Source organism: Aythya fuligula, chromosome 7 (assembly GCF_009819795.1).
Source record: "Aythya fuligula isolate bAytFul2 chromosome 7, bAytFul2.pri, whole genome shotgun sequence".
NCBI lineage: Eukaryota > Metazoa > Chordata > Aves > Anseriformes > Anatidae > Aythya > Aythya fuligula.
In genome coordinates, this window is record NC_045565.1 from 35090784 (window position 1) to 35111008 (window position 20225).

The 20225-nt window shown below is 39.3% G+C and overlaps 1 protein-coding gene across 2 annotated transcripts in view; it reads left to right on the forward strand.

The window, feature by feature from the left end:
• DOCK1 (dedicator of cytokinesis 1) overlaps window positions 1-20225 on the forward strand; it is a 257844-nt gene that overhangs the window by 203413 nt on the left and 34206 nt on the right. For both annotated transcript variants that reach the window (XM_032190845.1, XM_032190846.1), the window contains exons 38-44: window positions 1034-1153; window positions 9622-9711; window positions 12193-12297; window positions 15825-15966; window positions 16115-16193; window positions 16468-16552; window positions 18161-18247. In XM_032190845.1, coding sequence (XP_032046736.1) covers window positions 1034-1153; window positions 9622-9711; window positions 12193-12297; window positions 15825-15966; window positions 16115-16193; window positions 16468-16552; window positions 18161-18247 — 708 coding nt within the window. The remainder of the gene's footprint in view (window positions 1-1033; window positions 1154-9621; window positions 9712-12192; window positions 12298-15824; window positions 15967-16114; window positions 16194-16467; window positions 16553-18160; window positions 18248-20225) is intronic.

Sequence of the window (20225 nt, forward strand, 5' to 3'; positions counted from 1 at the left end):
AGTTATACCATTTTATTTTTGTAGGCAGTCCTCTTTCTATAGCAACTTTGATTTTCAGAGATGAAAGCGAACAGTTCTGTATTTATTTTAAACTTGGTTTCTTAAGGCAAAAGCTATATTGAAGCACCTGTCCCTGTCTCTTTTTCAATCTATGAGACATTTTATTTGATTTAATGGAGGTTTTTGATTTGGTTTGATAGAGTTTTGCGAGTCTCTAAGGCATTAATTTCCTGCTAGCCTCATGAAAATAGATAGCTGTGGAAAGGTAGGATATAGTATTAGTTTCCTGTCAAGGGAAAAGGCTCCAGTATTGTCTCATCTGCAGATAGGTCCTAGGGAATATTAGTGGGAGGAGGGAAGGGAAAGGAAGAAGATATGGTATGAGTAGTGGAGTCCAGAGGTTTTAGTTGCATCTGTCCCTTACGCAGATGTAAGATATGCAGGTGTAAAAGCCGTAGGGAATTATGTGGTCCTCTCAAATCTAGGGAGAAATCCCTGTAATGTCTTTGCCTTGCTCCTCGTCTGTTGGGCAGTTGCTTGAAAAGCAGGAGCAACTGTTTGCAAACAGGCTGTATAAAGTTAGTTGTACTTTTGCATGCCTCTAAACATTCTCAGTGAATTTTAGTTCATTAATATCCGTCTATGCCTCCAGTCCCTTCCATTTGTGCTGATGTGTCTTGGCTTCAGGGCTTCTCTCAACATAAACCTGCCAGTGTTTGTCATGCAGCCAGCAGGTTGTACCCATCAACAAGGCAAAGTCAGCCTCATCAAACTCACTGAGGAGAGGAAGCCACCTCAAGAAGCTTCCTTCCATCTGATATCTGTAATTAGCTTCCCATTACGGCATTCTAATAAATGGTCCTTGTGCCGGAGGAATCGTTACACAGCGGCAATGAAATCTTTGTTAGTGCCTTGGTTGTGAATCGTTTCTTTAAATCAAAAGTTTCTATTTTATACAGCCTAATTTTACTGACACAGTCCGTAACTTTTGACTTGTTTTCACTTGTTCCATCTGTCTGTCTCTATGATGTAGTGGTCAGAAGAAGCATGTGCAGCACATCTTACCCAGCGGGATGGATACCAGGCTGCTACTCAAGGACAGCTGAAAGAGCAGCTCTATCAAGAAATTATCCATTACTTTGACAAGGGCAAGGTAAAAAGGGAAGAAAAAAAGTCCTCCAAATATGTTTCATTGCTTTTCTGTCTAACTTATAAGTTGACTAATAAACATTGTTTGCATCAAGTGACCTTCAGGGAGCTTTAAACTTGGTGTAAGTTATTATTTGGAGTGTTTTATTTAAACACTCTGCCAGTATTTGAAGATAATAATACTAAAAAAAAAAAAAAAAAAAGTAGTAAAAAAAAAAAATCAATGGTATATTTATAACTGCTGTGTTAAGGGTAAACGTATGCGTGTATGGTGCCACAGAGAAGATAAAAGAGAAGTGATGCATGGAATTTGCAGGATTTACTTTTTCTGGCAATTACAGTAGGTAACGCAGTCCTTCAGCTCCCTTGGTTTTTCTTGTGTACACACACAAAAAAATCTATCAGAGAACGGATGTCTGTGTGGTTCGTACCATAGGAGGGTAGTGGAGAGAACGAGAACACTTCCCTGTCATTGCTCCTGGTTTTCTGAGAGGGATTTGCATCTGAAGGGGTGGGTGCAGGTATCACCTGTACAGAGCTGATGGTTTTCAGCTCAGGAGTCAGCAAAACGTGGGGACATAGCAGAGCTGGGAAAGTGCATGCCTACAATGCTTAAATACAGAGGTGAACATCTCTTCATCGGGATATTTCGGATACACAACCTTGTTTTTTTGTAGTAGTTTAACACCAGTAGGGGCTCATTTATCTAAAAGCAATTTTTGTTGCATAAACGTAGTGCAGACAGAAATGTTATTGTCAGGGAGAATTAGAGAATTATCCAACACGTTATGCAAGCAGGCTTTTAGCAGAGTCGGATCAGTGTTTTGATAGAAACTGCTTAAAAGGTCAAACCTTACACCTTATCTTAATGTAATAGTTAAAAGTTGTTAATAAGTGACGCTAAAAAATTGTAATTCTAGATTGTGATAGAGGCAGGCTCCGCGTGCGGCTGGGCCCGGTGAGCAGTTGTCCTTTGTGCTTAAGCAGTGAGTAGCATCCAGCCCCCAACACGCTCCCACTTCCCAGAAATTTCTACTGACCCTTCAGCAGCTGCTAAGGAGAACCTAGTTAGAATTAGGGTTGGATTTGATTTAAAACTCTATTTTAATATTACATTCCCCTCTGGAAAGGAAAAGGCAGAAGCCGCCTGTTTTTATTTGGTTATTTTACGTGTTTATGGGTTCGCAGTTACTTTTTTATGGTGCTAGTATACAGTCCATGGGAATTGTTCTTCCCAACACCAGGCCAATGCATTTCGGCTGCAAATTAAAAGCTGCAGCGCCCTTTACATCTGCGTTGCAAACAGCCTGCCTTAAAGTTGTAGCCACCCAGTTCTGCCGACAGCTCTAATGAGCTGTTTATATAAACAGAAGACAAAATACCTGCTGCTTGCTTTTCAGCCTGTTCCACACTACACAGCACGGCATCCACGCTTGAGAGACCTTTGTCAGACTGAATAACCATTCTTAATTTTTTTCAGGCTTCACAACCAGAAATGAAAGAAACAGCGGTGAAAATTCTCTGTCTACTCCTTTTCCTCACAGTTAAACAACTGAATCTTCATTATTTAAAGTTTATTGGTGGAGTGTCATACTGAGGGGACCACTGTGATCACTTATTTCTTTGCCTAGCTCAGGCCATAGGATTCCTGCTTAATTTATTTTTGTGAGCAGAGGATTCATTTTCAAAGCACTCTTGCCATTTACAGACATTTCCTATCTCGTTTTTTGGTCACCCAAGTTGGGTTAAATTTTTGTATTAGTCAACAAAAAGGAAAAAAAAAATCAATATATGCTGAGAATATGAAAATCTTAAATAAATTTTCAAGTGGAAGGTTGCCATGGTAGAATTAAGGTAATCCTCTCACTTGGGATGTTACAACATCAGGGTAAACGAACCTCTTGCATTTACCTTTGCAGCTTGCAAGCTTACTCCAGGTTACTTTAATGGCATCATGACTCCATGATCAGTAACACCTCTGAAACAGTATTTATGTAAACTAACCAATTTGTTTTATCTTTTTTTTTTTTTTTCTTTTCTTTTTTTTAACCATAATTGTAATCTGTGCCTCTGCCTGGCAGTTTCCTCTGTTGATGCTACCACTTTGCTTTCTCTTCCCATGAAGTTAAGAAGAGATGCCCACAGAAGGTCCTTTGACCCTGGACAGCTGTAGAACTACTGCCAGGCTTTTACAGAGCTTAATAGTTTGATTTTAAAGTTGTGAGCACTCTTTCACTCCAGCCTGCCAGGCTGACTTGAGAAGTAACTGTGGTTAGAAACACATAGTCTAGAGGAGATGGGGGAAAGGGATTTCTCAAAAGGCAATGCTTGGTCTTAAAAATTCGGCAGTATTTTGGAAAGGCTGATGTATAGTTCAGCCTCTCAACAATCAAGATCAACAATCATTCTCTTACCAGGGTAATTTCCCAAGAGGAAAGCTCGAGGCACTTCTCGAGTGCAGAACACCCATGAAACTTGCTCCTTAAGTATTAGCATGCAGGGTGAGGTGAATTCAGAGGAAGGCGTAATCTTCTGTATTCACCAGACACAGAAACGTACCACTTCTAGACCAGAAGTGCCTGAGAAATTTGCAATTTAATAGGGCTGAATTGGGGCTTGCACTGAATGCCATTTGTCTGAGGACAAAATACTAGCCTTCGCCACAAGTATCCCTGTTATTTGTGGTTTGAGACCCTTGTCAGAGCGCTCATTTTGATTTCTGTTTTTTAATAGATTAGCATGCTTGCTTTCTTATTTTACTTTGACTTTTGGTCTTGAACACAGTCTTCTATAAAGATTCAGTATACCCTTAACTTCCAGTGATTAATGCTGTCAGGTACAGTTTCTGTTCTTCAACTTCTTGGATCTGATTCCTTATCAGTAATACCCATCATTATTTTACCAAGCCCCTTCTTTCCAAAAGTAAAAGTTGCTACTTCTGGGTTTTCCTAGGACATGTATATATTTTTTCCTCTCTGCTGGTTTATTCTCCTTTACTGTTTTGCACTTTCCAGTCTCATTTTCATCTCTCTTGGCTTTTGCCCTTAAAAGCTTTATCTTCACTCTTATCACTGCGGTCTAACCTATCCTTTGAACTGCTCTGAAGTGTTTGCTCTTTCTGTGTTTTCCTGAAGTCTTGTAATTTTCAATAAAGCCCTTAATCCAGGGACTTTGCTGAAAATTGCTAGGCTAGAGTATATCACAGTGAGAAGGAGAAATAGAGGCAGTAATAAAGAGAAGAGGAAAAGGGGTGAATTTTTTTCTGTGTGGAGTGGTTGATGTTAGTCAATGCTAATGTACTTCTGATGCCAAGAAACGCTCCGTTGTCGTTGACAAAGATAAGATTTCATTTTTAAACAGGCTTATATGGTCTCTGTAGCCATAAAGGAAGCAGCAGCTTGCTTATCCCTGCACGGCAAAATCTACGAACTGCAACGTGTTTCAGGTTTGCCAGTGGATGCCGCAGTCTATAAATCAGTAAATGTTTTCTACTGCTCCTTCATAAATTGAAAGCGTTGGTCCTGTAGAGAAAAAAAAATAAATAAATGCACACTGCTCACACTCATTTCCACTCCTCCAACCTTCCTGTCCCCTTACCACCTCAAAACAAACAAACAAACAAACAAACAAAAAACAACAACAACAAAAAACACTTTTGCTGTTTTACGGGAGCCAGAAAACACAAAGTATTTGAAACATCCAAGTAAGTGCAATGCTTTGCCTTTAAATGTCTTTTTCCAGTTCGTAGGATGGCAATGAATGCCTTTTTTCCATCTAACAGGATAGCAGTGAAATTCACCTCTTTGCCAAAAATCAGTGTGAGGCTTGTGTCCAGCTTGTACCCATTTCAGATGGTAAACCCTTACAGAAACCTGTGAAGGAAAGGAGCAGGTTTCAGAACAAAGTTGTTCAGAGCAAAGTTGTTCAAAGAGTCACCAGAATGGGTATATCTTACACCTGTTGAATGCTACGCTAGGAGTGGAGAAATGCTGTTTTAATACCATATTTAAAATGTTAAGCCTTCATGATGGTTACTTCATGCCATCTAAAATATAAACAGTGTTGGGAACATCCCTCATACTTGAGAATATTGCATGATAATATACTAGACTATTTCATTTTTATTGACGGTTAGCTCAGCAGGAGCTAAGAAGTGTACTAAGATCCTCCTTTGCTGCTGTTACAGAACCTCAAAATCTAAATTGGATGCTGGACAACAAACAATCTGCACTTCAAAAATAAATTAAATTGCTAGTTCTCCCAAAAGAAGATCTCCTCTTGAATCCTCAAAGTCTTTCCCATAAAAATTTGCAACATGTGTCTGCGCAACTTAATTTAGGCTATGCACATTTTTTGTACACCTTTAGTATAAAAGAAGTATTTTCCTTCCACTACTGTAAACCTCTCTCTTTGGTACACTATCCAGAGAAACTGTTTCTTGCATTAATGAGTTGCACATCATACAAATCCTGTGTAGTAGCTCCCTGCACAGCTCATTCCTCCAGAAGACCTGCCATGTCCTGGGCAAAGCTGGGAAAAATTCCAATGCAGGAAATCTGTGAGGCAGCAGATGGGGAGTTACTGACCTTCAGGAGTATAGTTTTCATTTATCAGAATCCTTTGCTACAGCCATGCTGCCCTCACCTGAATAAATTTGCTCTGTACAAAACAGAATTTTTTCAGAGGGTGTTTTAAATGCACAGTTCCTGCTGCTGCTGTAATGTTGAGAAAAATACTGGATTTAGTTTTATTTTCAGCCACATTGCAGGTATTGTAGTCCAGCTGCGCAAACAATGGGGAGAAAAGCCAGTGGTTAATTGACTCATGGACCTCAGGAGTTCAGGACACTTGACATTTTACAAATTGAGTCTTATAATACAACTCCTTGCCATTCCTTCGGTGGATTGAGCTGGACAATTGGATTTCAGAATAGAGATGCAGGAAGAGAGTGGGGTTTTTAAGAGGCAGGAGCAACAAAAAGTAAGTCCTGTTCACTAAGACAAATTACGTGGCTGGAGGGGTGCCAGTTCAGACACTGGCAAAACCTGAAAGAATCTTTTCCCAAAGCTGGGCAGTTTTACCACGCATCTGCCGTAGAATAGAAAGAGAGTGCGTTTACCTCTTAGCTATCCCAGAAAGTATTCCATTAAAGTAATGTGACAAAAGAAGTGTAGTATAAATAGTAAACTGACTTTTAAAGATTTTTTTGAGTAATTCCAGTAGTTTAAGTCAGAAACAAATGTTGTTCATAATGCCCATTTTATTCCTATTCATCTCTGCTTACACTTAAGGAAGTGGTTATTAAAATCGAAGAACGCGAGGACTGTGGGACTGCTGCACATATGTTGGAGATAAACTATATCATAATTAATTTAAGGATTCATTTTTTAGGCTCTCGGGTCTGTGCCATTTATGAAACTCATTTCTCATGTTTGTATTCAGTAGTACAGACTCAGAGGGGTGTGATGGGGCTGCGGAGGCGCTTCCTGGTAAGTGCCATAGAAACACAGCCCCTGCTCTGGAGTGGCTGCAGACTTGTCTGACAAGGATTGGGGGGAAAAAAAAAAAAAAAAAGACAAAAATAAGGTAGGTGCAATTAGTTTTCCATGCAGCATTAGGACCAAAGCAAGGCTTTCAGTTGCCAAATGTGCTTTGGAAATGCGTTGCAAGGTCTGTGCTTATTCAGGATTCATTAGAAGAACTGAATGAGTTTGTTTACAATGTTCATGTAAATCTAAAATTATTTAGATTTCCATTTACTTCAAATCTTGTTCAGCTACAAAGCTGTTTGCCTGAGATGGTCTATAAATATTTTCACAATAGGAAATAGAGTAGAAGTGCTTCAGTTTTGGAGAGTGGCTGGTTGAATCTGGAGCAAGCAGAGAACCAAGGCAAGGAGAATGACGGTAATGCTGTTTTCTTTGAAGTGAAAATGTGCAGAAGTAGCTACGGATGACTGAAGTTAAGAAGACAGCATTCAAAATGAAGAAAGGTTAAGTGGTTTTGAAAGGTTTCACTTGCTGACTTACCTACCAACCAAATATTTGTTTAGTTTCTATAAATCAGGAGTATGTTGCTCCTTGGAGTCAAAATTAGCCCAGCCTAGTACATGAGAGCACACTCACTCCATTGTCTGTAAATATGCCTGTACTATTTAGCTCATGGTAATTTTTGTTTAGAGATAAAAATACACTCTGTATCATCATTCTGCATTAGATACATAGCGGGGATAAAAACATCGTGTGCTTGCCATTCGCAAAACTTGTGTTGCAGAGTGTAGGAACTGCCTCATGATTTCCTGCAGATGTGGGTCCCTCGTTATGGTGATCGTAATCAGTCATTCCAATGTTGTTTTCCTCTTCAAGGCACTTTACAAACGTTAATTAACTCGTGCTTATTCCAGTCCTCTTCCTTAGATAAACAATACTGTGAATGTTGCTGTAGAAATGAGAAAAAAAGTCAGAGAAGGGGTTAAATGTTGTGTCAATCACAAGGCCAAGTTTATCACCTCTCAGACCCTGCTTGCCCCAGCATCCCATTTGACGGAAGGTGTCTGTCTTTTTTTCTCTTTAGGATTCAAAACCTTCTTTCCAGACATACCAGCAGCTTCTTGTGAGGAGTCTAGCCCATATTTCTCCCCTGCTTTGAGAGCCTGCCACGTCCCATACCTGTTGTTCCTGTTACTACACAGAGCTTTTCTTTGAGGCTCCTCATCTCTGCTGTCAGCAGCTCTTTGGGCTGCCGCTTTCCATCCCTTCACTCTCTTATTCTGCCGGGGCAGGTTTTCAATCCGTCCTCTGGTTTGCAGGACAGATGCCTCCCTTTGAGAGCAGGCTCCTTATTTTCCAGCGAGGGGTAGGGAGGAAGAAAGAGCAAACAGCTGGGGCCTGCTCCATGTCTTGCCTTTGCAGCAGCGGCCTGTTGCTCCTGGTGGAAGACTTGCTGAGTGTGCGGCCTGCCTGGTCTCCAAATTGCCACTTCCTAGGGGGAAAAATAAATATATATATACATATACTGTAGCTCTCAGTCTGGGGTTTGTGCCACAAAGCCAGGAGGAGCTGTGGACACCTGAGCCAACATGCAGCAGGTGGTGCTGGCAGTGCGCAGTAACTCTGTGCATCTTGTCCATTTGTAAGGGTTTGCTCCTGGTTTTAAAGTCTCAGCATCTACAGAACTAAAGCATTTTCCTGAAAGTTTTTAAAGCTTCCTGAAACACTAATAAATGCAATTTTGGCTTGCAAATCAGAAGACAAAGAAACAAAATTCACCAGTGTTTATCTGGGGCTTTGATGGGAGGATTTCTCCCATCCGCGTGTTTTGGGGGTATTTGGTTTGCAGTGGTTTTGTGGGGTAAGCTGTTTGTCCTTGGTGCAGTGAGTTAAAGCAGACAGGACAGGTGCAGGAGTGTGTCCCGTGTGAAAGTTTCCCCAGCAGTGCCATGTCCCTCCTCTGTCCCCAGCACCCAGCTCCCATCATCGCTGGGTTGTGGGGCTCCATCTGAAACTCTTCCTCCCTGTGCGGCAGATGTCTTTGGGAGCAACGGGAAGGAAACATTTCAGCCCTTTTGCTCAATCCTCTTTCATCCTACTGCACTTTGGAGCTGCGGCTGTTTCCATGTTTCACCAGGGCAAGGAACGTGTGGCCTGGTGCTGAGAGGAGAATAGGTGATGTGGACAGGGATGTAAGTTAAGACAAAGGCTAATATGGAGCAAATTGATTTATGACTCGTTCCAACTCCCTTTTTTTTTTTTTTTTTTTTTATAAAGTAAGGTCAGCAGTGCCAGCCAAATTTCAACAGCAGAGGCAGATTATCAGGTTTGATCTTAGGTGTCCTGGTGTGCTAATTTAAGCATTTTGGGTTGAGTGGTTCTTTACATTTACAGTAGAAAAAATTAAAAATACACATTTAAAAGCATTCTTGCTACTGCTCATTGAGATTGTTGGCTTCTGAAGAGCTGAAGGATATTGTTAAATTAGTTTGGGTCAGTTGAGGCGGTTGCTGAATTTCATGGTTGAAGAATAAGGGAAGGAAAAGAACCAATGGAAATATGGTGAATAATTGTTCAAAGCAATATCTGCAAATTGCCTGTCCTGTCTAATATAGATTATAGATATTAGAGGGAGAGAAAGAGGTGATTATGAACTATAATCAACCAACAACATTTATAAGAAGCCCGAGGTTCTGGGTGGCTTTGTGGGCAGGCCGTGTTTGCACATTACTGGGTATCTAGTTGGGCTAGCAGGAATCATTTTATTTCTGAAGTGATAGGAACATTTTACTTGATTTGCATTAAAGAGAGACATATGGGTAATGCTGTCACAGCTATTTGGCACATCTGATGCAGTGTTTTCGAGCATGTGACACAATGCATTGTGTTGTCTTTTATTAAGATTTATTTTATCCCAATTTCGTTGTTTAACCAAGGTATGTAATTCAGGTTCTTTGTTGTTCTGTGATTTTTTTTTCGACAGATGTGGGAAGAGGCCATTGCCTTGGGTAAAGAACTTGCAGAACAGTACGAAAATGAAATGTTTGATTATGAACAACTCAGTGAACTGCTGGTAGGTTTGTTAAATAACATAGACATATTTTCCAGAATATATTTTTTAAGTATTTAAAGTAATATTGAAAATCTTTCTTGTCAAATGCCAAAATAGATGCCTGCTTTGGCTTTTTTAGACAAATGTTGATTATCTGGCTACTACTGGCCTGAAAAAGGCTTTTATTATTAATTTTTATCTGAAAAAAATGTTGCGGTCATGTTAAGCTGATTTATCTGGAGTATAAAAGGAAATTTGGAATTTAAATATAAATAGGAACATGAAAAAAAAATTCCTTTCTAGTTCAAGTGTCTTTCCACATCCACGTTCCTTTTTTAGGTATGAATAATCCACAAGCATTCATGTCTAGAGTCAGTTATTTTTGCCTTGACACTACCCATTCATTATGCCTGCACCATTTTTCTCATGCTCTTCTCCAACAAGATAAATGGCAGCTGTCACTTTCCCTCCTGACTTCTCAGCCATTTTCACAGGAGTTGGTAGACCTTTCCAGTTAGGTTCAGAAAATTCTTGATTTTCAGATTTTTGTTGCATTTTTCCTTTGCACTCAGCAGAGTACACTGTCCTTAATTTCTTTTAATTGTGTTTTGGTTTTATCCCAGTCTGCCTAAGGTGCCGTTGCACCCTCTCTCTCTGCTGACACCAGCCCTCAGTTTGAGACTGGCTAGGAGCCATCTCCACAGGAGCATCTCCTGGGGACAAAAGAGTGAAGCCAAAAACCACTCTTCTTAATTTTATGGTTGCTTCAGTCCTTTACGTGTTTTTTGCTTTTGAGCAGTCCATCATTCTGCCCAGAGCTCTCCAGAGCTGAATTTGTTTCCCATTTTTCTGTGTTTCTGAGCCTTTTTAACTATTTTTAGTGCCAAGCTGATTGTAGTTGTCTGCCTAGCAGATCTGGAGCCTGTTTCCACATTGCTTTTTACTCCAGGGGCTAAAGGATATAAGTAGAGAGCATTTCGTAGGCACTGTTATAGGCAAGGAGGTCTTCCTCGGCCTGCTGCCTGCGCTGCTGTCTGTGGTGCTGTATTCAACAGAGAATATTCTGCATAATATCAAAGGTAGAGATTGCTCCTGAGCTAAAAATGATTCTCTTGCATCAAGTACAATCATTCACCAGTAGATAATACTCTGACACCCTCGTTTTTAATTCTCTGTTTCCTTCCTTTATGCTTGCGCACAGGAACATGAACAGCTTTTGCCACGAAGGTGCCCTCACTTTACTTTATCTTACTTCATCCTTTTTTTGCATCAAAAGTTTGAATTTGCACTTCGTACCTTGTAGCTGGTGGTCAAAAACACTGAGTTACATGACTTTTGCCATTTCTCTCCCAGAGCAACCATGTCGTAGCTTACATTAAGGGACATAATTGCAGGAGAAGCAGTGATATAAACTGGGTATGGTTCTGTTTGCTTATCAAAATGAAGTTTCCCCTTCTTGTATTAGGGGAAATCCAGAACTGCCCACTTCTCAGGTCAAACAACTGAATTTATCTGCTATTTTTTTAATAATGTCATCTATTAGGAATTCATCCCTGGTAAGGGAAAGATGAAAATTCAAGCTGCAGCATGAGTCACGTCTTGCATACCTGATAGGCTTTTTTTACCGGTGCTACTGAATAACCTTAGCAAGCAAGGTTTGTGGTTTTGATTTTTTTTTTCCACAATAAAAATTAAAAGGGATTTTTTGTTTCCTTCTGTTATCCCTATTGTCTCTTTTGTTCAAGCAATATTAAATATTAGATTCTAAGACAATTCACAAATGACAAAACAGTTTTGCTACAGCTGAACTGAGAAGTATATGGCAGATCTGGGTCTTTGTAGTCTTCTTGCCATTTACTGTTATCTGTCATACGGGAGCAGTAAAAAACCTGTCTGAAAATCCAAATTCATTCTCTTATGAAAAGTAATAGACTAAAAATAAGTTAATGAACAGATCGTCTAATGCTGCACATTTGTTATTATTTCATCATTTGAGATAAAGAAGGATTCCACTTGGAAAGCAGATGGTCTCTGACATGCATGTGTTTATTTCAAAAGTTATATTTTTCTCCAATTCTCAACCGTGTGCTTTCCATATGCAAATAAACAGTTGTAAATATGGAAAAGAAATAGTAGAAAGATGTAATGATATATAACATCTGAAAACTGAGAAGTCAGCACCATCAAGAACTAGCTTTAGCAGCGTGCACTTCACCATTCCAGTGTTTCAGCATCAGCAGTGTTGCAACCACAAATTCAGGTTGCCTTGATGACCTTCATCAAAATTTCATTATTAGTTGTGGAATAGTGAGGTACAGCAAGATAAGCTTAAAAGCACTGGGGGCTTGTATCTCAACATATTAATCTTTATCTGCTAAGAAAAAATGAAGAAAAGGGGGCAAGTGAGACTTTCATGTCATTACATCAGAGCTATATATAAAAGATTTATAGGCAATTTGCTTAAAGTTTAGATCATTAACATTCCTCCTGTTTATTTTGCAGAGAAAGCAAGCCCAGTTCTATGAAAACATTGTGAAAGTGATAAGACCAAAACCAGATTATTTTGCTGTTGGATACTATGGCCAGGGCTTTCCGACATTCATAAGAGTAAGTGTCCACCTTTTTCCACAGGCTGTAGCCTGGTGTCTTGCTTTGGAAATTTCACTCCGTTGTGGTGACAGTAGATCAGTGTATGTCAGTGTGTTATTTACAGTTTGCCTAACGTTGTTGGTTGTTTTTTTTAGCTCAATAAAACGATCATCAGTTCTTCATTCTCAATTTCCAATAGGGAATCGTAGAATTTTAGTAAAGAAGCTTTTTCTTCCACAATACCCAGTATAGGTCTTAAGGGTCTGTATCACTGGTAATGAAGATACATTACCCAATCCATAAATTGGGGTAAAAATCAGCACCACCAGAAACAGAGAAATTTTTGCTTGACGGGTATATATATACAGCAGAGAAGCCAAATAGATGTGATTGTGTTTTCATGAGAGTGCATTTTCCAGCACAGTCACAAAAAATGAATTTGATATCAAAAGTGTGTGCGTGATACCTTTAAATGCAGTCTTTTATCATTAATTTTCATTAGCCTTGTCAATTTAAAACACACGTCACTTCGCTGGTGCTGGTGATGCAAATCTAATAACATTTTAAGTTTTTTTCCACTGATGTCAGGATTGTTATGGAGTTGAACTAGCTTTCAAATAAGGATGGGGAGTTAACACATCTGAATTGCATCTCTGTCATGAGTATCTGGGCACTGGCATTTGCCAGTCCGTGACATGGAAATAACACATTAGCTATTTAGCCGCTTCGCTGCTCATACCTATCTTAAGAGCTCAGGATTTTCAGTTTGGAAAGAGTCTGTCTCCAAACCCCTGCAGAATGCTTCCAGTAGATTAAGGCAGTTCAAGAAACAGAAGAAAAAGGTTACTTATGCTCCAGGGTAGACAGAGAGATGTAGTCTCACACCAGGGGCTGGTGGAAGGTTTCCTCCCATGAATGCCTGTCGAAGAGATGAGTTCCAAATTATAACTATGTCAGCTCACTCCAAAGATGCCATAATAAATACCAGCAGCAAACCCAAGCCTATGCTGAAGCCTGGCTCACTAGATAAATCCAATGAATAGTGATTAAGCTGGTTTTGTCAGCTTTCGCGTGGTCAGCATGGTGAATTAAAGGTGCATGTAAAATACATACGTATGGTGTATTAAAAGAAAAGAAGTACAGGATGATTTCATTAAAAAGTTCTCTTAGAGTGGTTCTCCCTCACAGAAATCTTAAGATCAGGTACCCAGACCAAAGCTTAAAAAGTATTTGGGGAGGGAAAAGGCTTTCAAAAATCCCAAGAAGTAAAACATTTACTTTGAGTAATCAGGTCATCGTTTGGAAAAAGCCTCCTTTCCCACAAAATACCTAAAGATCTTGTGAAGACATAAAAATTCTTGAGTCATCCCAAGAAGCTGCAAAAGCATGTGGCTTTTCATGCTTGGCTCGGTGTAATGTAGGTATACTTGTACCATTTGTTCATCCTGCAATGTGCCACAAGTTATCAATTCTTTGCAGGTGAAAGAAAGCCACCCCAGACATTTTCTGCCAGGCTAGGACTGGATTTTTCAGCATCCATTGTGTGCAGACCATCAAACAAAACTGGGAGATGAGCTCTCGTATGTTAGCCCACTGCTTGGCCTCCAAATTCCAGCCAGGCAACCTTTGCCAAAGCAACTTTGAGCTTTTCCCAGGAAAGTGGCAGGCTCATCAGCAGCCAGAGCTGCCCTGGAGCGCCTGCAGCGCCGTTCTGCGAGCTGACACAGCCATATGCTAGTGACAGACGCACGGGCACGATGCTGCGCGAGCTGCTCTGGGTCTTGGGTCGAGACTGATGCTAAAGAGATGTGATGTGGAAAAAACAAGAGTTATTGTGGTGTCGGGAGTACACGCAGAGTAACGTACGTGTGGCATCTTTGATCAAGCGTCAGGCAGTAAAAATGTTTGTGGTGCATTAAGTAAGAAAAACGTTAATAAGAAATTTTAAAAACGTTTATTAATCTCTTGGGTTTTACCAGACAAAAAGCATTCATTATCTGGGAAGAAGGAGTCACTGTTAAGATTGACTGACCTGCAGAAAATGGTTGAATCAATACTTTATGATATTCCTCTAGGGAAGGCTTGCATCAACAGGCGTCTCCAGAGTGATGAGTGTACAATGAAGTCGGGGATAACTTTGCAGAGGGGCTTGTGGCTGTGAGGGAAATTTGGTGTGCCCCAGGCAACACCCAGGAATCTGGGGTACATTTCAGTGGTGTGGCCCTAGCTCAAGGATACGTGTACATTTGCAGAGAGCAGTTTTCCAGTCGAAGCATGGTGTTAAACTCCGCAGTCAGAGGGATGCAATGCGGAGTAGTGTTACACTGCTGTATTAATACTGAGCTGCTTTTTCTCTTCCCAACCAAGTGATCGGTTTGTAAGTGCAACAAAACACTTAGCATCCTTCACAAAAGGCTTGCGAATTGGTCAGTGTGATAAACGAGCAATAAAACGCTGAAAATTTGCGTATTAAGAGCCTTGCTGACTGAGACAACTCAAAATACAGGCTTGTTCTCCTATTGTGATTTTCCCCGTGAATTACAGGTATATATACACTTCTCTAGACAGAGAGAGCGTGCTTTGATCTACTGTGAGTTGCAAAAGGCAGCGGTGCAGAACTAAGCCCTATTGGACAATTGTAAATTATTCTGGCTCTCTCCCCCCACTTGTAACACCCTTCTCCGAGTCAGTGCTGAATAATTCTTTCCCCAAGCGTTCGTTCCGAAATGAATCATGAGGTTAAGCATATTCAGATGTGTTATGTTCATACCACGACTCCCTTCAGTGTGTTTGATCAGTTAACAATATGCAAGCTGTCTTTTACATCCTCCTTTAGAATGTAATGTGTTGGTTCGGTACATAAATGGAATGTATGAAGGCTATCTGAATTTTCTTTATTATTAAAAGAAATATTGTATATATTCAATACTTTTAAAATTACTATGTGTGCAGACAACTGTACTAAGGCTAACAGACTAATCTAATAGACTAATGTGAAGTCTAGGTTGCCTCGGTCTTTTTAAAAGGGGATTTTGGATCTTGCTACTAAAATGGCATTATTTTGTGTTTATGTTTTCCTCTGCTACTCTTCCTTGCTTGCATCAATGTCTTGTAATAAATGTTTACCTATAAAAAACCTAATTCTGTAGTTTACATCCATTCCCCCATTAACTGTGGAAGATGGATGAGAGGAATTACAGAGGAAGATCTTGGATTTGATGGACATAATTTGTCTTGATACATTTGCAGTGGGCACTTATTTTATAGGTCCTTGCAACCACGTCTTTAGGTCCCATTGAATTCAGCGTGGTTTATACATAAGCCTAAAAGCAAACGTGCCTAAGGGTGTCAGCACTGAATTGAAGTTAAGGGAAGACATCTGTGCTTTATTGAATTGGTGTAAAATACCTGTAAACTCTTGATTATATCCTAATATTAGGAATGTGAAGTATCTCACTGACCATTGCTCGAGTCAACTCTTCTGAGATCCTGGTTCATTACTGGGAGCTCTGGTCTAAGGATCTCTCCTCTCGATTTGTTTCCAGAACAAAGTCTTCATTTACCGGGGAAAGGAGTACGAACGCCGTGAAGACTTTGAAGCAAGGTTATTAACTCAGTTTCCAAATGCAGAAAAAATGAAAACAACATCTCCACCAGGCGACGACATTAAGAACTCCTCTGGCCAGTGTATCCTTGGGTTGTGCAGCAGCTCCTGCAGATGGACTATCTGTGGGCAGTGTGAGCTGCTCACCTTGTTCTTTTACCCATGTTCCCATTGAAATGCCTCTTGTGCATAATGGAAATTCTCTTTTCAGTTCTTAACCCCTGAATTCAGATATCCAGTGCTTTACTGTAAAGCCGAAGCTTGATTTACCATCTAAATTTCACAGACCAGTGTCAGAACAAATCGTGAGGTGAGTTTTGGTCAGCTTTCCAAGCTTATCAGTCTCCTTTGTAACACTTAAACTAGTTCTTCCTGTTGTATTATGAATATGTGCATAGCCAAGGAGTGTAGTAAATGGGAGGACATCTCGTGGTTATTCTGAATATTAGTATAGATTCTGTCTAACCCACTGGAAAACAGTGATTCAGTGTTTTATAGTTACACATAAGTCTTTTTCTAGTAGTGTAGCAGCAATTCCTAAATTGATACCATTTGATTTTGATTGTGCTTTTCCCTTTCTTCAGTTTCTACAGGGTGAATGAAGTCCAACGGTTTGAGTATTCACGGCCTGTTCGAAAAGGAGAGAAAAACCCAGACAATGAATTTGCGGTAAAAAAATATATATACTTTGGGGAGTTTGCTTGTTTATTTCCATCCATTTTGATAATTTCAACTATCCATTATGTTTTGGTTATTTAAATACATGTTCTAGGCTTAAATGCGATTATTTCTCATAGAAGTATAATTTTAAAAAAATCATGTTCTATTTTAAACCAAGAAAAATAATAGAGCTGTAGTAAGTTTGTTAAAAACTATTCTGAGACAGAAGTCCAAAATTGTTACACCTGAAAAGATAGATGTCTCTTGCCAAAACTTGTCTTGTTCTGAAGATGCTAGTCAGGCATCTTCTAAAAACTATCTTTTTGCAGCCAGGCATTTTTTTACAAAACTGTGTCTTCCATCTAATGGTCAATAAAACTCCCTTTGAGCACAGCTTGTATTCATCAAGATGTTTAGAACAGGCTACATCAATTTGATTGCCCCTTTTTTTATGGACACCAATTTATTCGCAGTTCTAGTCGATGCAGTTAATAATAAAGTAGTAGTAGCAGCAATTAAGAAGTGATACATAAATTTATTATTTTAAGCAAAGAATGTCGCTTTCTGTAAGTAGCAGACTCCAATCTAATTTTTGTGCTACTCAATGCTGAGTATTTGGTTTCCTACAACTAAGACTGAAGATTCATCCAGAGACTCCTTCAATGTCTCTAGCCTCTTTAGCTGGCTGCTTTATCAAAAATTGGTAATTTCATCATCTGTGTGGGTTTAGCTAAGTAGTAAGCAACCCTCCTTTTCTAAAAAGATGATGCTAGACCAGAGTATTGACAATACAGTTTACAATACATTTTGAGTAGTCATAAAAATTCAAGTGTATCAAACTCACTTTGAAAGCTCCTCTTATGTTAATGGAAGATGGAATAAACAATTCCAGTTTTAAAAAGCCTCACATGTAACAATATGTCTGGCATCAGTTAAGAACCCAATGCACACATGTGAAGGGAGACAGGTTAAATCAAATATCCTTCATTTAAAACCAGTGAGGAGATGTTACAGGAAAGCCATTGAAGGTTTCAGCTTGGTTGGATGAAATCACAGAACTGCAAATTCAGGTTGGGACCTACAGGACCAGAGGGGACATTGGGAGGGCTCGGGTCCAACAGTGTCCCATGTAAGGCCAGCTCCGGATCAGCCCCAGCAGCTCAGGGCTTTACCCCAGTGGCTCTTGAAACCTCCCAGGACAAGGAGGGCACAGCCTGTCCGGGGAACCTGTCCCTCTGCTCCACTGTCCTCCTGGGCAAGAGCTTTCCTTGCTCAAGGTGATGTGGTTTTATGGAGGATGGTCCTCAAATGCCTTGGAAGGGATGCAGGAAAAATGACAGTATGGTCAGGTAGATGTTTAATATAATGTTCTCCTTTTGTTAAGAGAGCAGTTTGGTTTTTTTTTCCTACTAAACCATGTATCAATGTCACAGTGCCAAAGCAACCACAAATTTGAATCACTGCTATTCCATCATCTCCCCAAGCAGACTCCATCTGAAATTTTCCTCTGGCTTCATAATGTCTGTCAGATGGCAGTTCCTTTGCCTGATGATGTTTTAAGGCTTTCTTTAGATAACAGCTATCAATCTGATAGAGTGGTTTGTGTTATATTTGCAGAATATGTGGATTGAGAGAACCATCTATGTGACAGCATACAAATTACCAGGGATTCTGAGGTGGTTTGAAGTCAAATCAGTTTTCATGGTAAGATCAATTTGGCTTTATTGAGATTACATAAAAGAATGGGGCTCTTATACAGCCGGGGAGAGTTTATATTTCTGTATGACCGTGCTTCTGTGAGCAAGTAATCAATGTGACTGTATCTGACATGCTAAGACAAGGGGAACTTGCTTGCTGAGGATGCTGATTATTGACTAAGGGTGACTAAAGTAATACTTTTCCACTCCTGATACAAGGAAACACATGCTGAACCTTCCAGACCTTTAGGGCAAAATCTGCTAAAGTACTTGAAGTACTTTTATAAAGTGTTCCAGCTTTCAGCAGGTGAGTCATTAAAGCCTGTGGCTTCAGCCATGTGCCTAAATGAAGAGGGAAAAGAGGTGCTGTAGGAGAACTCTACTACATGGAAATGAAACTAAATTGAATTTTGGAAATGAGAATTTTGGTATTTTGTTTGTAATTTATTCAAAATATGCCATAAGTCAAATGCACTGTGTGTGTCTGCATTTTTTTGTACTTATCATTCACAATTAAAGATTGTTTTTGTTTCGTTTCCATAGTTAGCTAAAATATACCCTAGCAACCCCACAAAGTAACTCAAAAATAGGCATTTCTCTGCTCTACCATTTAGACTCTTTAGATAAGACATATCCATTAAGTGCCTTAAAGATTAAATTATTCTTACGCAGCTGTAATTTTTAAGTAGCAATAAAAACATTGTTGCTGCAGTTTTTAATTCTCTCTTGTGAAGCGTATTTTTAAAGGAAAAGAACAATTTGCATATGATTAATTAAAACCTTTTTCATTGCTCCATTGAGGTTATGTTGGACAGTTGTATTTAGATGAACAGAAGTAATGCAGAAAATTACTATGGTATCTATAGTAACAGAATATGAATGTGATGTTTGACAGTAATAGGCAACTGAATAAAACACATTGAATTTTTAATGAATTTTGTATTTTCAGTATAATCCTGATAGAGAAGATTGTGTTTATCTTCGTCATTGCAAAAAGTGTTGTTTATAAAAGCTGGCAAATCTGATGAAAGTCTCTTCTCCTTACAAGTTGAGAGCACAGCCTAACAGGCTGCTTTATGCAAGCAATTTGTATACATGCACCTTTAACGCCGGGCTTGTCATCGAAATGCGCATAAATCCTGAGAGAGTGCTTTCTATAAGCTTTTTGTAAGTAAGGATTATGTTAGTCACATAGTTGGAAAATGATATCAGAATGGAACTTAATAACATGTGGGAAGACAGCGAAGGATAACTTTTGACCCAGCTCTGGCGTAGTTACTACAAAATTGGTATTGACTTTCTTCAGGATTCCTGTCAGCTAAAATGCTAGAAGCGTGATCACTAAGTTAACATGCCTGTAATGCTAAATTTTGATTACGGATACAAATATTATTGATGTTTAAGTGAGTGCAATGAATTTAAGTAGCTTTGCGCATTCATCTTTTATTGATGGAACCAGGATATCTTCAAAGGAAGAGGTGAGATCATATCAGTGCTAAGAGTGAATTGAGTAATTTAATAAATATGGTGTGTTGTGTTACATAAACAATAGGAACATACATCATTTCCTTTAATCTATTTGTTGTTGCTGTTGTTTTTCAGTGATTTCTGAGTACTTGTACCTAAACCTTTTCAATGTGTTCATTATCTCTCAGTGAATTCATTGTACGCCTTCGTTATTCTCTATCTGATTTGGTTTAGCTGGCCACAAAGAGTTGCAGGGAAAAAAATTGCTGAGGCCTGCCACTGAATTAGAAACTGGATTTTGAGTTATACTGAGTGAGTTTTAAAAAGCACAAGCACTAATCTCTTATTTTTTTTATGTTTAATTTTTAATATGTTCCAACACACCAATGTTATACTATTTTTTTCTTTGCCATAAATAGATTGTGTAGTGTCCAGAAAGCTACTTAGCACAAAGCTCATAGTTTACAAGAATAGATGTGTTTAATAGCTTTCAACAGGGTCCAAAGTACAGTAGCATA